This window comes from Microcebus murinus, chromosome 6 (genome assembly GCF_040939455.1).
Source record: "Microcebus murinus isolate Inina chromosome 6, M.murinus_Inina_mat1.0, whole genome shotgun sequence".
Lineage (NCBI taxonomy): Eukaryota > Metazoa > Chordata > Mammalia > Primates > Cheirogaleidae > Microcebus > Microcebus murinus.
The window spans coordinates 90,864,454-90,882,681 of record NC_134109.1 but is presented as its reverse complement, the minus strand read 5'-3'; the positions used below and the strand labels follow the sequence as shown (position 1 = coordinate 90,882,681).

Sequence of the window (18,228 nt, the reverse complement as noted above, 5' to 3'; positions counted from 1 at the left end):
GTATATTTCTAAGAAAGAATCATAAAGGATATTATATCCCGTGGGAGAGATGACATTTTATATCACAATTGTGGGTGGTGGTTATCTTCATTGGAGGTGGTTATCTTCCCAGTGTGAGAAGGCAGCCATAAACCCAGTGTGGACATATGGCCAAACTGCCTGTTCTGAGGGTTATACCATAGTCTGGACACACTGATGGTCTAAGAATATCCTCCACTCTCCTCCTTGATTGATAGCTATGTAAAGAGCAAGTGCCACACACTATTCTGTTATTGAGTGATCTCAACCTAACCTCTCTCAGTATTATAGACTTTGTTTTACAAGTGAGGACATAAAGATTCAGAGAAGTTCGTGACTTGTCAAAGGTTGCATTTGTAGTAACTGTTGTAGTTAGATCAGAAACTCAAACCTTCTCACTTCTGATCTCCAGTTCTTTCTACCACATCATCCACATCTTGTAATCAGTTCTGTCAAATAACATGTATGGCAAAGTTCAAATGAAATAAGTTCAATAATATAAAATTGTTTATGATGAATAATTAAAAATATATATCCCATTATATGATACACATAAATCAGCATGGTTTAGCAATATCATGGTTCATAGTAGTATGTGTTAGTCAATATCATATATAATATTATCATGTTTCATCATTATTAGATACTAGTAGACATGATTCATGAGCATCATGATATATAGAACTATATGTTAGATTCATGGTATATAATTGATAGTACAATGTTGAATATTTCATCACATGATATTCATGAGTAGGCATCATTCACTTGTATCATGATAGGCAATACTACATGTTAGTATACATGATATGCAATAGTAAAATGATACCATTCACTAGCCTTTTTTCACTCCCTAATCAAGCATTCGAGTGTGAGCTGGGCAAGGACGGGGGATAATCAGCAATCAGGAAGCTGCTCCAATATTCTTGTAATGGGTTTCTTTATTTAAAAGTCAGGATCCCAGCTCCTTCTGCCCGAGTAGTTCAGCGGGCATCTATTCTCAGCATAAGCTCTCTGGGTGTCGCTGAAGCCTAAAGGCCTCACCTGCTACTGTGACACAGAAATAGACTGAATAAATGTTTAGATGAATACATGTTCGGTTTGGGGCCATAACATCTCCAGATCACTCCTCTCGGTTGGTGTTGTCCCAAATGCCTAGGTCAAGACATTCCTATGGGTAGGCTGGCAATCGTGGAACATGGCTCGAGAAAGGGCAGACTTCTGAGTGGAAAATGAACAGCGGTGTGATGTGACTATATGAAATGTTTAACTTTTGGCCAAAGAAGGATCACAGAGAGGTGTTCTAATTTCGCCTGTATCAGTCGTGTCCTTCCCTTTCTCTCCCTGATCAGCTCCTAGCTTTCCTTGGGCTCTACCTAACCCCTGAACCTTGCCTCTTCTCTTGCCGGAAAGAGGCCCATGCAAACTGTCCCTAGCTTTGCACTGAGGGATGAAGACACAGACGCACGGGTGGACATGCACTACAAAGGACATGGAATCAGGGATCAGGAGGTCTGTCCACCAAGTCTGCGTAACCTTAGGATGTCATGTCCCACCTTCTTCATTTTAAAAATGAAGATATTGGATTATATGCTCTCTGACAAGTGTCTTCCTTTCCTCCACCCAGCTAGGGGTCTTTGACTGGGTATGCACAACAGCTGGAAGTCATGCCTTGCAGGACTTTAATCCATCTGAAGCAACATATGCATACACACAGTTCAGTGACATTTATTATTAAAGTGCTTTCGCTTTCTGTATTAAACATAGTTTAAATTCAGTGCTTTTAACTAAATCGTTCTTTGAAGCTAGACATAGTTTGAGGATCTAACCTTGTCTTTAAGAATGATATGATATATTCATATATCTCGTGGTGAAAATGAAAGGAGCTTAATTAAGAGAAAGAATTGAAAACTCCTCTTGGCCCATAGTATAATGGTTAGCACTCTGGACTTTGAAAACTCCTCTCAAGTATCCTCTTAGAATCTCTTGCACTTGCAAAGAAACAACGTGAGCATTTAGGTGCCACTTCTCACTACCCACTTTTCAATTGTTTTAGATACTAATTCAGCAGAATGGAGAGTTATTTATGGAAAACCTGTTGAAATCAAAATTCTGGGTTTTGGATTTTTTTTGCAAGATACCCAAGCATTTCTAATAATATCAAAAATAATTCATAACCTCCTCTCCCCGAAACTTTACAGGTAACTGAAGCAATACAAGCCGTTCTCTTGGCGGAAGTTCAACAGCACATGAAGACTTTGAGAAATACACCAATAAATAGTCAACCAGTGTCCTTGGCAGAGAATGGTAACTGTGAGATGATGCAGAACGTGCCAAAGATGGAATGGGCCGAGGAACTAGAGTTACAGTGTATTAGAAGCACCTTGCCTCCTCAAAGTAAGTACAAAATTTATTGGCATGATCTTTCAACATCACTTTTCTGCTATAGACAGTTCCTGACTTAAGATGGTTCAATTTAACAATGTTTCAGCTTTACTCAGTGTGAAAGTACTAGACCTCAACTTATGATGGTGTTTTGTCCGGATAAACCCCATCGTAAGTTAAAGTTATGATAAACTGACTTAAAATATTTTTGATTTGCAATAGGTTTATCCAGATATAACCCCATCATAAGTTGAGGAGCATCTGTACTTACAAAGTGTTGAGAAAATTTGTTCACAATATATCATTTCTGCAAGAACCAAGCTAACTAACTGCCCTGTTCCTGACCTATTCTATTGATTTCCTCTTATAATTGTCAAGTTTTTAGGGAACTTCTGGATTCTGTTATAATCATAACTATTTGCTAGGAGAACAGTTTATATTATTTATAACAAGGTTATGAAGTTAAGTGATTAAAATGAAAATAGGATTAAAAGTAACGTAATAGGATATATATTATTTATCCTTAATAATAATGGGTAAATTTGTTTTCACTTTGTACCTTGTTAATAGCCATGTGCCAATTTTTTTCTGAGCATAAGAAATATCATACAGAAAATTAAACTGGTTTTATAGTTGGACCATTTGATTTCATAACAAACTTCAACATTATCACTTCTTAATAATAATGCTTACAGTTTAAGGCTAGCAGTGAATCTAAATTTATATTGTAAAATGTTATCTGATTTTTTTCAGCTCATTAGCTGTGACTTAAAAAAAGAAATAAAAAACTGAAAAAATTAAGTATAAATTTAATTTTCAACTTTATTAATAAGCTTTTCATGAATAAATTAATTTATAATATAGTTAGTTGTGTGTTTTTGTCAGGGAAATGTGTTACAAATTTATATATCACAGGTTGTTACATTTTTGGGTACTTCTTTAAGCTCTCACAGAGATATTTGCTTTTTACATATTTGGGAGTCAGAAATATTATTATATTTAAAATGTTAAATCTTAGAACAGGTATAATTCTTAGAAATGTACTATAATGATTTCTTCTCTTTAATTTTATAAGATTACTAATTGGAGATTGAGTGTTATGTAAATGAGAGATGAAAAGACATATTCAATGAAGACCAAAGATCAAAATAGTTAGAATATTTCTTAATGCCAGCCTGGACAGTTACTGATGATGGTAAATTTAGTAAATAATTTGGTAAAGCTAGATGGCTATTTTAAGTCATTGGTTTATTTCTTTGTTTGTTTTCTGGAAATTAACTTTATTTAACTGGTAATTCACCTCTTTGAAGACGTTCCATTGTCTCACGTAATTGCAGTTGTCTTACACCTTTCAAGCAAGAAAAGTAGAAAAATCCCTTTTTAGTTGATTTTCAGTGACTACATTTGAGTTCTTGATTCATACGGAGGGCTACCCATAATGTCATTGATAGGTTACTTCCAATTCTCCCAGGACAACTAGTGTCATTTCTGTGTTAACTCTCATTAGGTGGCATTTCTGAGCCTTCTCCCTAACCTTGAGAGTCTCCCTCATTCATTGGCCCAGAGCCCTCTTTTCTGGGTAAGAAATTCTTGATCTGCTCTCAAAGTGAAACTTCAGATGAGTTTTATTATCACATGGCTTACCCATATTTCAAGTTTCACAAGATTGACGCAGTTCCGTCCCCAGGTCATTCTCACGCAGAAGAACTGTTGATACTAGCCATGTGCCTGTAGTCCCAGATAGTTGGGAGGCTGAGGAAGAGGATAGCTAAGAGTTCAAGTACAGCCTGGGCAGCATCGTGTCTCTAAAAAAGAGAGAGAGAGAGAAGGCTATTCACATTAGGGAGTTTAGTATTACTATGACTAAATATATTCAGATTTAAAGTTTGGAGTTATCTATCTTTTGTTAAATATTGAATAATCCTTTCTTTGCCTAAAGATAAAAGGAAATTTAGAATTCATTTGTGATAAGAATTGGAACACCAAAATATTAAAGCTACTTTAATGTTGGTGAGTAAAATTTGGAATGTTTTGTTTAGAAGAATAATAACATACTCACAAAATACTGAGTGCATATTATCTTCAAAAATACTATCTGCAGGAAAATATTAACTGCAATTGCAATTAGATGGGAAACACATATTATATAATGAAGAGTGAAATATCTAAGTAAGATTATATTCAATATTAATATTTCCCCTTTGGGAAAAGACTTATTTTTAAAACTATCTAGAAGAACTTAGTAAAATTATAGGAAAAGTTTTTAGACTTTCATTACATTACAAAACAAAAACCCAAAGCTGTTTTCTGTATGTCTAATGTCCTGAGACAATATTCAAGGAGGTTAGTGTAGGTGCTATTCACTGGGTGTGATAATTCCTCAAATTTTCATAGACAGTTTTACTTAGCCCAAGTGTCATTGCACCATATACTATTTTACCAAATATTCTTATGACAAATGGTATGTGTGGTTTAATTTTATCACCTCCTTGCTTATTTGTCCTTTGTTAGCTTGCCTTCCCCCCGCTTTTTTTCCCCTAATTTTCTTTCTTGATTTCTTGGTAATATATCTTATTTGTAAATCATTTGGAAAGTAAAAGATGGTGGTTTTGTTTTGCACAGGTACTCATACACTTCTTTTATGCTGGGATAGAGTATATCTGGCTTATTAACATTATGGCAATATGACAATAATAGGTCATAAGGAAAAATAATAAGTATTGAGTTCTTAATACACTCCAACACTATGCTAAGTACTTTAATTCCTACGTGATCTACATGAACCCTAACACAGTTGTCAGCATTCGAGTCCTTTGTATAAACAGGTTCACAGTTTATAAAATATTCATGTTCGTTTCAAAGTACAACTGAGAAGAATTATTTATTCTCTGAGAAAGAGCAATTCCCATGGTGCCATCTAGGTTTGTCCTGAGAGATTCCCCCTTTAAATTTTTTTATTTGACATACTAATTTTAAATCTTTCTCATATACATTAAAATAATCTTAAAATAAGTTTAAAAGATAAGTGCATAATGACATCAGCTATCTTGAATGCCACCAGTGGGTACATCTTGACCTTAGAGATGATCTAAGACTTCCTATTATTATCCCACTTTTTAAAATGAATTAACTAAGACTTAACAGAGGTTATGTGTCTTGCCTACAGTTGCAAAAATTACTAACAGTAAAGGAGCAAACCCAGATATTCTCTTAAACACTGTGATCTTATCCAATAAGCTACATTCTCCATACCAACAACATGAAGGAAATTTGCCCTAGATCAACTTGATCTAAAAATTGAATAATTTATTGAGTGGTTTTTTAGATTTTTATTCTTCTCTCATAAATCTTACTATTACCAAAGAAAATGCAGAGTGTTAAATCATTGCCATCTCAGCCCTCATAATGAAGGAAATCACCAGGTTTCTGGAACTACTTGTACGAGATGACTCTAGAAAGCAATGGAAACCAAACAAAGTAAGAGTTGAATCACAGTGTGTATTTGAACTCTGTAATTCTGAATCATATTTATTTTTCAGTGTTTTCACCTATTACATTCCACAGCATGCATTTTATTTGATGTCTTAATATTTGCATATCAGTGGCAGATTTATGGGGCAGCGGTGGATTTTATCTGAGTTTATGTTTTTATAACAGCTACATTGCTATCTTCCTTGAATCTCTTTGATAAGAAATTGTACAATTAACACTCATATGTGAGACTAAGATTCATTTCTTTAAAAACAGCAATGGTTTCTATTATTAAAATCCATTTGAAAGTTATTTCCCTTTACTTTTATTTTTTCTTGAATGTTATTTGGATCAGTTTAAGCGAGTGTTCTAAATTGTTCCATTAAATAAATTGGTTGAAATAGAAATGGAGGCTTTGTAGATAAAACTGTCACCCTGGAATTATTGGCTGAATTTAAATTTCACGTTAAACCGTGTGGTTGTGAAAATGATGCATCAAATATGGGTATTGCAAATAATCTTTATTACATGCATCATTTTCAAAGACTTATCTAGAAAATTAAATAATGAAAATGTGCGTTTTGTTTAAATAAAACCATGCATTTGTTGTAAATCGAAGAAATAAATATACATTCAACAGAACAGCTTTGGTTGTCCTTCCCTGCAGAAGTATGGGCTTAGGGCAGGCTTCCTCAGCCTGTGAACTTCCCAGAAGGAAATCTGTCTATGTGTGGAAAGGCTTTGGAATATAGTTGACCACTCCATAGGGAAACTCTTCCTTGACTATAATTATTTATAGTTAAGGCATCTTCTTCCATCTACTTTAAGGTGTCCAGGTCTAAGTGAGTTCTTCTTTATGGCCACTGAAGTCATTTGTGAAAGGTCTGTGTGATATAAGTGAGCAAAGAGCAGATAAGTCGTGGGGGACACTTCATGGAAGGCCTTGTCTGTCATAGTGAGGTCTGGGGCTTTCTCTCTAAGTGAGATGGGAAATCATTTGAGCAGAGAAGTGGCACATATTTTGATGGGATCACATTGCCTGTGGTTTAGAGGCCAAGGACAGTGATACATGATTTTTTTTTTTTTTTTTTTTTTTTTGAGACAGAGTCTCACTTTGTTGTCTAGGCTAGAATGAGTGTCATGGCATCAGCCTAGCTCACAGCAACTTCAATCTCCTGGGCTCAAGCAATCCTCCTGCTTTAGCCTCCCGAGTAGCTGGGACTACAGGCATGCACCACCATACCCAGCTAATTTTTTGTATATATATTTTTAGTTGGCCAATTAATTTCTTTCTATTTTTAGTAGAGACGGGGTCTTGGTTCAGGCTGGTTTCAAACTCTTGACCTCAAGCAATCCGCCCGCCTCGCCCTCAGAGTGCTAGGATTACAGGTGTGAGCCACCATGCCCAGCCAGTGATACATGGTTGACCATTGTCCTGACTTGACTCCTATGTTGGGTGGTGCAGTGTTGCATACAGTATTCCAGGTGTGTGTGCTGAAGCAAGAGTGGAAGATGCACTCCACAAAAGGCTGCTGCTGGTGCACTCAGTTTTACCTGTATCTGCTTAGACGATCTACCAATTTTATTTTCTAGTTTTAACTAAACCAATCCCCAGAAAATGGACAGGAGGCTTAAAGTTCCCTGCCAAGAAAATATGGATTGAGGATAATACTAATAATTCAAGCTTAAGCAAAAAAAATGTAAATGGCATTGCCAAACTTACGATGCATCAGGAGGTATGCAGATGTGTGTGTGTGTTAATTTCCTCATTTGATATTTCTTTTTTGTGTATATTTTATAATAGACATAATATCGACATACTAAGAGGATGTATATCATTTAGAAACAAAAATACAAATATCGATGGTGCATGTTTTAGAGCTCTTCTTTGTTATTTTCTGTACTTACATATCTCGACAACAGCTTTTGGGTGGATTGAGTGAGGAAGCTAAGATTAAGCAGATAGGATAGACTTTTGGGTATGCAGAGTTGGTGACCCGATACTCTATATTGTGTATTGCCCTATCTACAAAACTTTAAATAAGTCTTTCTGAATCATTCTCCGCCTCTATGCAGTGACCCAAGAGTTGAGGGTAGCACAGAGAGGAAACTAGAACTGTCTAGTTGGGGAAGCAAACTCGCATCAAGTTGCCCATGAAAGTGTGCCAGATGCAGCAGCAGAGACTGTGGAAACACATCAAAGTGGCACCTAAAACCAGTTTTGGGGGGTCAAAAAGGCTTCTTGGAAGAGAAGATGCTTAAACTGAGACCTAAAGGATGAATGGGATTTAGCCCACCAAAAAGTTGGCTAAAAATAATGATGACCATAATAACAGCTAACACTGATATAGCTTATGTTCTAAGCACCTCATATACCTCAAATTATTTAAACTGGGCAACAATAGGTAGAATTGTTATACCCATTTTATTGATGAGACAACAGATACAAAGAAGTTGAGTAACTTGTCCAAGGTCTTATTGCCAACACGTGACAGAGCCAGGAATGAAACCAGGCAATCTAGCTTCAGAATCTTGGTTATTCAGCACTATATGACATTGCTTCCCAATTACCTATAATTCTCCTTCACTATTTTTTAATTCATCAAATATTTAGCAATTGCCTTCTATTTGATAGTTACAGAGAAATGTATCGCCCAAGTTGGGAATTACAAGGTAGCAAAACCTTAGATGTTTGGCAAGACAACAGAAAAAACATCCTCCAGAGGAAATCAGTCAACAAATATTGAATACCTAATCTCTACAAAGCTTAGGGGGAGTAGCATTATAAGCTATTCCACTAAAGGTATACTTAATATAAAGACTTCTATTTGGAATATAAATTTATATGAATATAAGTTTTAGTGGTTAAAAAATAAAAAGTTTTACTTCTGGAAACTGGAAATGCCAATTGATAAATGCTAGGAATGTAAAAGTTTTGGCACATACATATTAGTTGAAAGGGCTAAGATTTGGGATGCTGCAGGAAGCGAGGAAGTTTAAAACTTCATTTTTTATATTAATTTGAGATTTCTCATAGATAATCTTATTTAAATATCAAGGTATTCATATGTTAGATGAAGATGCATTTGTGGATTATAAGAACAAATTATTTAGCACCTAGAATCCATTATTACATACTTTTCAAAAAAACACTGTAGTCATTTGGGTTTAATATATGTCTTATTTTTAGCTCCTTCTAACATTGATAGAGAAATTTCACCATTTCCCTTTTACCCATATAAATTTTTCTGAACTCTTCCACTGTTTCTGCCCTGTATCATCATAAAGATTGTAATAGAATGACTGATAGAGTTCACTGCTCTTTTCCAAAAGTAGTTTTGTCTTTCACTGAGATTGATGATTTTCTTCTTGGCATATGAAAACCTAGAGTATTTCATCCTTTTCTTTTTTTCCCTCATGAGCAATCAGAATGCCAACCTGGCTCTGCCCAGAGACGGTAGGATCAAGGAATTGGGTTAAATATTTCCTTGGTAACAGTTGTGCAGGCACCACTTTATTGATTATTGTCTGCATACCCATTTAAATTTATTGACAAAGAAAAAATGATCTAGATTCTGTCACTAAAATCAATGTGTTTTGCACTATTGCTCTCCCAAGCTGAGACTGCCCTCCAGGCACTGAGCCCTCAAGGACAGGGATCGGGTCTATTTATCTTTTTTCCTCCCATCACACACCTAGGCTGGTCCTTTACCTGGAAGCTGGTAATAAAAGTTTATTGAGTGGATGGATGAATGGATGGAAGGTAGGATAGTTTGTACTGAAGATGCAGCCAATTCCTCATTAGTAAGAGGAGGCGACAGGGAAAATCAGCTGATTGCTGTTCTTTAGCAGCCAGACATAGTCTTGAATACACATTGATATTTGTGTTATCCAAGAGTCATTGCCCTAGAACACAGAAGACTCAGAAAAAAATTAAAAATAGACGTGTGAATAAACCTGGTTTGTAACCTTCCAGAAGGCTCTTTCTCCTGATGGTGAATTATTTTGCTCTTCACTATACACTTTGTCATAATTTGCTTTCAAGTTGATACTTTTAGAATGACCTCAGTCCTGCCTGAAACTCCTTTTGCTCCTTATTCATCTACAGTTTGTCTACAAAAGTGTTTAAGGAGTTTCTGCCGCACACACTGTTCCCTCAGTGTTTGGATTCCCGTCCTGCGTTCTGACTTATTGGCCTCTCTATGGACTTCTGGCTCATTCCTGATCTCCTGTAACCAGTAGCCCTGGTGCTACTAACACAGAGCTGCCTTCACCACCTTGCAGACTTGGGCCAGACTCCTCTCTATGCACCTCACTGCTACTTATGAGCCTGGGACTTTGTTGGACATTAGTTCCTCCATTAAATGCGACTCTATCAGCCAATACGGATATGTGTTCCTAGTTCTGAAAACAATCTTGGTAAAATGAGGGACTAAATCACTTGAGAGAAAACCAGGGATTTAGAGAGCTTTGTATTCTCAGCAGAGAGCATTCTCAGCACACTGTCTGGCACATGGCAATTGCTATAGAAATGGTAGAGGAAGTAAAAATTATCCATTTGATTTGTCCCTGTGCCCTTGGAATATCCCATTCCCATCAGAATGTCAATCCTCTTGCTGGCTGGAGCCTTGTCTTTCCATTTTAATTATTTAATTTATTGGCCCAATTTTCAGCCTTGGAACAATTTGAATAACTTCGAAAGATCTCTTATTAAGCATTTACTATGTCTAAGGTTCAATGTTAGGTACTGACATTTTCATTTATATTACTTTCTACACTCTTTGTATACCCTTCTAAAATACCGTATGTTAACTTGGCACTCTTGTTTATTTGTCTCTCTTTCCCACCTCTCTGAACTCTTTGAGGGCAACAGTTGGAACTTATTAATATCTTGTGCTCCTAGCAGCGAATGCACCACATAGTGCATGATGGGTGCCCATTAAATGTTTGTTGCCTGAGTGAACGGATGAGTGATAATGATAGTGACATGCATGTATCAGAGAACACTGGTCCAAGGAAGAGTGGAAGAAATGCTAAGTCATATTGTTAATAGTCTGTAGCTAGGAAGAGAATGGAAACAATCATTATAGGGATGATGGCTTTCTTCTAACGTGTTAATCCAGGGGCATTTCTTCAAATTTATCTATTTAGCTCAAGGGCAATTTATCTGTCTAGAGAGCCTCCAGGAAGAATTAATGCTGACAGGTATTTGAAGGCAAGAAACAAGAAAGAGTACTTCGTTTTCAACACCCTGAGAATAAGCTACAAGAAATGAAGACAGTTAGTTCAAAGAAGAGTTGTTACTTTTTTCTTGCACCTGATACAGATGAGACTGAGCCCTTTATTTATATCTGTGCAGGAATGCCTGTCCTGCCACCAGGCAGCCCTGTCGATCTGGGGGCAATGTCAAAGTGCCCCTTGGGAGCTGAATATATGTAAGAACATGGTCTGTGAGGACACTCTTCCTGTCTCTTAGATTTCTTCTAATCATAATGAGGTCAGTCTTGAAATGTTAGAAAATTTAATTGTAGTGGTCCTCAGTTTCCTCAGTCCTAGCCAATAAATAGTTTGTAATGCCCCTTTTGTAATCCTAAAATGAAATTCCTAAGCAATATAACTTATCTACTAATATCATTTATATACCATTTAAAGGAAAAAATAAACAGTAAGTGATTTATAATAAAATATTATGTGTAAAAACCTTGGCAGGACTATAGTAAAATATATAATAAAATGCTGACGGACACATCCCATTGCTGAGAAGACAACAGCTGCTAATGCAAACTCTTGTGCATGTGTGGCGGTGCTGCCAGTGGCATGGGTATCTGAAATGGATTTTCTTGATAGGGTTCTAAACAACAGCAGCAAAATATGGCCCTTCCTTGATAGATAGATCTTCCTAGAAAATTCAAGGTATATTAAAAAGCCTTGAAAGATTCCTATGTGTTTATATGTAAAACAAAGTTAGGTTCTCAGCTTGGGAAATTATAAGCAGGGCTTTCCCTTTCATGACTGCCCAGTGGAATTAAAATAACCCAACAGTTACTCATCGTGAAGGACTTTCCTGAGCATTGCAGGACATCTGCCAACTCTGGTGCCTGTCCACTAAATACCAGTGTCTCCAGAATCATTGGGAAATCCAAACGTGCCTCACCTCAGCCATTTCCAAAGTCTCCCCCTAGGGGGCAGTACCAACCCTGCCAAGAAACCACTGCCTTAGGAAAAGGGATTCTAGACATTTTGAGGTCTCTCTGTTTCTGTCTCTCTCCCTCTTTAAAAGTGCATAGGGAGATGAAACCAAAAGAGTAACCTCCAACTAACTCAAAAAGTCCTTTTCTTAGATTCCCTACTTTTGCTCCTTTCTTTGTGCCTCTACCTTTTAGTCAAAGTACTTCCCAGGCTGTGTAGTAAATCAGTTCTGATTGCAGTTCTGTCTCCTCCATTAGCAAAAGAGCATCTTGTCCTAGCCATTCACGTTCACCTTTATGTCCTTGAAGTCTAGCTTGAGGCCTGGCGTGGAGGAAATGTTGTTGGCTGATTAAATGAAGACTGGATGTTACGAAACCACTGAGCCCTGCCCAAAATGGTCATTAAAAAAAAACTCCAACATTTACAACTGAAACTATTATTTTATAATACAGAATAAATACAGTACACCTTGGCATTTAAAAATTAGATGGGCTATTTTCCAATCTGTAAATTGAAAGAGAAAACTAGAAATGAGAATAATGGGTGGAAAGAGATACACAGATAGGTTCATGTAATCTATTCATGATTGTGACTGGATTTATGTTTGGGAACATAATTATTTTTTTTAATTTAATGTTTTTCAGTTAATATAAAATAAAATTGTTCTATGAATTGTAACACACGTATAGTGTCAAAAGCCAAAATTGGCTGGGTGTGGTGGCTCACCCCCATAGTCCCAGCCATGTATGTGGGAGGCTGAGGAGGGAGGATCCCTTGAGCCCAGGAGCTCCAGGCTGTTGTGTGCTAGGATTGTGCCTGTGAATAGCTGCTGCACTACACCCTGGCAACAAAGTCAGACCCCATGTCTGTCTTTAAAAAAAAAGAGACAAAACTGATTACAACAAACTTAGCTTAAAGATCTAGTTGGCTTTTATTTGCGATTCTAGAATCAGGCAACACCTCACTGTATAAAATAAAATGAATATTCCGTTGAGCTAAACAGAGGTGGTTGGCTTCATAGGCAGAAAAAGGCTACGGAAAACAGAAACAAAGAACAAAAAGCTGGGAGCTGGGAACATAATTTTTGGCTTAAAACATCCTATTTTTTTATTTCTGCATATTATGGGGGTAAAAATGTTTAGGTTACGTATGTTGCCTTTCCCTCCCTACCTCCCCCCAACCCCCACCGGAGTCAGAGCTTCAAGTGTGTCCATCCCCCAGGTGGTGCACATCTCACTCATTATGTATGTATATACCCATCCCCTCCTTCCCACTCCCATCTGCCCGATTTTTTAATACATTTCATCCTTGAAGTCTAATAGCCCATTAATTTTAAAGTATATTAAAATTATTTTTTGAAGACTCCATAATACCCATTGGTATATATGAGGTGTATCCCTTGGTATCTCTGTACCAGAGTAGAGAATCGTCTGATTGTTCATCCAGCTGACAAATCCATCCATCCTTCCGTAGATTCAATCTCCCTCTTTTGAACATATTATATATTAGGTGCTCTGTTTTCCCAAGCCATATACTAGAAATCTGAGAAGACTGTGGTGTGGTTTCTGCCTTCCAAAAGGCAGAGAGAGCTGTAAAAAATAAAGACACAGTGTGGTATGAAATATTAAAGTTCACATTGCTGTGGAGGCATAGAGAGCCACCGATTGCCTGGGGTTGATTTTTAGAGGTTTCATGCAAAAGTGGACATTGTCATGTGCTCTGGAGAATAGTAGTGTGGCAGACATGGAGAGATGAGCAGCTTGGATCCCTCTTCGAGAAAGGACTACGTGCCGAGCTGTGACGAGTATGGCCAGCTGACAGCCTCTAATTGTTAGTGCATTCAAGATCTGTCCCAACACTGGAGCAGGGGGTCACACTCTTCCTGGGACAAAGACTGAGCATGGCGGTAGTACAAGGGCCTTGCCACTTCCTGCCAATGCAGACCTCCTTTAATAGTAGTCTTGCTCTAGAGTTTCCATTAGGCCAATAGAGACTGTAGGGGCAAGAACATCTTTTATCTCCCCTCTGGAGATTTTGTAATTGAGTCTGATGAAATAAATTGACAATAGACAGATTAACAGGAGAAAAAGCATACAAGTTTATTACGTGCACTGGCAGGGGCATCACAGGCGAGTGAGTATCCGATGACCTAATGGGATTTAGAAATTCATATACTCTTCTTTATAGGAGAGAGGGAAGTGGGGCCAGAAGGCACTTTTAGAGGAGGAGTAAATGATCTTCAGTAAGGGTAAGTGGGCAGGAGGAACAGCAATAGCCTGGGACAAAGTCAGACTGGGCTCTGAGTGTGGTGTCAACTCTAGTCTTCTTGCCTGGGAGTTAATCTTCCCTGTTTGATGAGATTATAGGGAAGGGGCCGACACAATTGCAGTCCTTCTGGAGGAACTTCCCTTAGTCAGATGGAACTTCAAAGAAAGCCCTATCCTGTGTTTCTAGAGAGTCAGGGGGTGAGAGACTGGGGGCCGGGAGAAGATCAGAGAGACTTTGGTCCAGAGGCTGATTCTTTAGTTCAAAGTACTCAGCATGTCAAAGTACCATGCTCTGGGGTATTGTTTCCTGAGCCCCAACAAGACCTTGTCATATCTGCTTAGTGAATCAAGAGTTCCTTTTACCCAATCCTGCTTTTGCCCTTTTTCTCTTTGACAGATGTTGCTTCCCAATAAACTTTTTAACATTTCTAACTTCATCTAACATCTGCTTCTGGAAGGACCCGCCGACTCAAATGGGAAAGAGCTTGATCCAAGACAGACATTTCAGGCAAAGGGAGTAAGATGGGGACACAGACACAGGCAGGCAAGCGTGGCCTGCTCAGGCTATGGGGATGAGTTTGCAGTGGGCAGGGCATTAGGAAATGAGGATGCTTCCAGCTGGATCCAGAAGGTGAGACATCTGGAATGAGAAGGTTCTGGTGTGGAGCTTTTTCCTTACAGATAAAGAAAGCCATTAAAAGTTATTTTTAGAGAAGTGAGGCAATTTTAGTGCAAAGCAGAAGGTGATGAAAGTGGAAAATGCAAAGAAACCGTGTGTCCAAATTTTGTCAGAGTATCTTTCTGTTTAGTTTTTGCAAGTCTGCACTTATTTTTCTAAATTTTTATTCCCTTATGAATTTCTTCTACCTTTATGAATCTAGGTTATTTAGATGGAACATTACTGTTTCCTGTCCTGCATGAAGAAAAAAATGTTGTTCATATTACATAAAGTTGGGGGGGAGGATTTTGCCTCCCTGCTTTTAGGTCAAACAACACTGAATACCTTTTAGGATCATTGGAGTTCAGATCTTACTAGTAACACCTTTTGAATTGCTGTGGTTCTTCCTACCAATTTGAGGTTATTTCTCTTCCTTTATATTTGGTCATTATTTCAATTGCCCATCCTCTTTGAATCAGTTCTTAAATTTTTTCCAACTTATATAAACTACTATTTGGTGTTTCTCATTTCCTTTGGATACATTTGTATCATTTACCACTTACTGACAAGTTTGGGATCACTACCCATTTCTTTTTTTTTTTTTTTTGTGGTGAATTTATGTAGACATTATTGACCTCCTTCTCTACAAACATCCTTAACTGAAACATTAAATAAAACCAGGCTTATTAAGTGTTTGCTGTTAGACATTTTCCAGGAATAGGATATTTCTCTTGACCATTTTGAAAAACTCTTGATTTAATGAATAGAATTTTAGCAAAGCAGGGCAACTTTGAAATGTGCTTTTCCATGTGTTTATATTAATATCTGATGAATAATTTCAGAGGTTAAACATCGTGGTCCATCTCTTCAAGCCATCTACTTTATTCTAGAATCATTACATCACCTGCTTCCCTTATGCTTTGATTTATGTTTCTTTCGAACTGCTGAGATTGGGCAGTATCATTTATTTTTTATATGACATGCCCTGGACTATGAAATAGTGTTTCATAAGGTAATGGCAAAGTACCTGTAACACACGACAGAGTTGCCCACTCACCTGTGACACACATTACCGTGAGTCTGGGATTCTTCTGGAAGAGAATGAACATGTCCTTCCCACCACCTCCCTGCCTGCCCACACCTGGCCCCATGGTGAAAATGTCAGCGAATCTCCGGGTGGTAGTAACACTCAGACAGCACACTGTGTTTGTGTATAATGTTAAGGGATGCAAAGGAGTTTTTAGAATTTTCTAGGGATCTCATATTTTGAGCTTTCCAAATTAACCGAAGTTACTGTGATATTTTCAGGACCCCAAAATATCTATTTTAACATTATTTTCAGATATGGAAAAAAAAATAGGTGGATTATTTTCAAATGATCAGCATACCTTTTCTGATACTTATACAACATTTCACTTTCCAAAAGTCTTTAGCATTTTTTTTAGATCTCTTTACAGATATCTAATGAAGTGATTCTTTGCCCATTTTGTTGAAGGGAAAACTAGGGCACATGACACTTACATAGCTGTACTATGGTGATATGACTTTTTAGAAAATGGCATTCAAATAAATTAAATGCTTCTACTTAAAAACCCCAGATTCTTTTCTGTAAATCCCACTATTGTGTGGGCATGATGTAGAGGATGGAATTTACAAGAGAGTAAGCTCATTTATTTATGAAAAATGACATATTTTGCTCTAACTAAATCTGGGCCTTTCCTAGGCAGAATATTACCATTTTTATATTTCCAATGATTCATTTTAAAGGAAAATATATTACACATTTAAAACATGAGTTGAACTATTTCTACTTTTAATGGCAATCCACTGTTATGATATTCATATTATAAAAGCCAACTATTAGTCAAAAATATAGTTTGATGAATGCAGTATGTTTAGAAATTGAAAATAGTCATTTCATTTCTTCCATAGTAAATTTGCTTTAAATATTAGTTTATTATATATGTTGGCTGGTATTACAAATATTTCCAGTAAGCAAACACAAATCATTTTTATATTTAGCAGTTAAAATGTATCTTAACTTGACTATTAAATCAACTATTAAATATTCGATTAATGTGAGTTTTGATCCATTTTTTAAAATTAGTGGTCAGGTATTCGGGGAAACAAGCTCATAAGATTTTTCTAAAACACAATTCACTTCATTTCTTGTTCTGTATATTTTGTCAGAGAATACCTTAATGTAACAGAAATCAGATTTGGTGTGTATTTTTACACCAAATCAAATTGTGCAGGCGCCACCCTCAGCTTGCTCCAAAACATTATAAAGGATACAATTCCACTATGATATAGCTTAAGAAAGCAATACACTCCTGGAAGAAGTCCATGCGTGGAAAGTGTAGTCACAGGAGTAGGTTTTACTGGAAAACCATGTGTCCCATAACACCATTACAGAACTGGCTTTAAAAAATAAGTTTACTTAGCTGAGTTCTGTCTCCTCCTGGAATCTATGAAAAACATATATGGTTTTCCTAGTTACTCTATAGGCATAAATCACAAATATAAAAGGTTTTAAAAAATGTAAGAATGAAGCTGCAATACAGTGGTGACTAATGGTACAAAGCACTTAGATGCTCCAGTTATAACAACTATATGAAGATGGTGAAGGCATCATAAGTCATTTTATATATTACAATTGGCAGGTTTCCCTTCCTACTTGCATTGAATATAGTCTCACTTTCCCTGTTCTCTCCTTGCCCAATCTTCATTTTCACAATTTGCATAAGCCATAATTATAAATGTAAAAAAATTTTAATCTATTGTATTAATATGTAGCAGTAACCCAAAATTATTAATTCCTTTTCTCAAATATACAAAAAATGTCAACTAGAATTTTTCTAGTATAAAGTGCAACTTTAGGTCACAAATTAAAAATTTTCCATTTCTGATTCCTAAGAGGTAAGAGCTGTGTGCTATTCCCATAGACATAGTTGCTTAAGTAGGAGAAAGTTACTACAAAATAAGTTCTACTCTGTGAAGTGTGTTAGGTTGTTTTCACCTTTGTATGGGATCTTCTACATAGCCATAATTGAGAATTGGCAAAATATTTTTTAAAATGTTAATATGCATTAATAACTTCCATCGTTTACATAAAGCACAGAAGTTTCTAATTTCTATTAATGACTAGCTTCCTTTTGTTATTTAAGAAATGATCTAAATTGGTTTTTTAAAACTTTCATAAACGTCTTTTTTGTAAAAATGAAATAATCAACAAATGTA

At 36.6% G+C, this 18,228-nt stretch overlaps 1 protein-coding gene across 3 annotated transcripts in view; it reads left to right on the top strand.

The window, feature by feature from the left end:
- WDR72 (WD repeat domain 72) overlaps positions 1-18,228 on the top strand; it is a 220,135-nt gene that overhangs the window by 140,870 nt on the left and 61,037 nt on the right. For all 3 annotated transcript variants that reach the window (XM_076004386.1, XM_076004384.1, XM_076004385.1), the window contains exon 18: positions 2,220-2,415. In XM_076004386.1, coding sequence (XP_075860501.1) covers positions 2,220-2,415 — 196 coding nt within the window. The remainder of the gene's footprint in view (positions 1-2,219; positions 2,416-18,228) is intronic.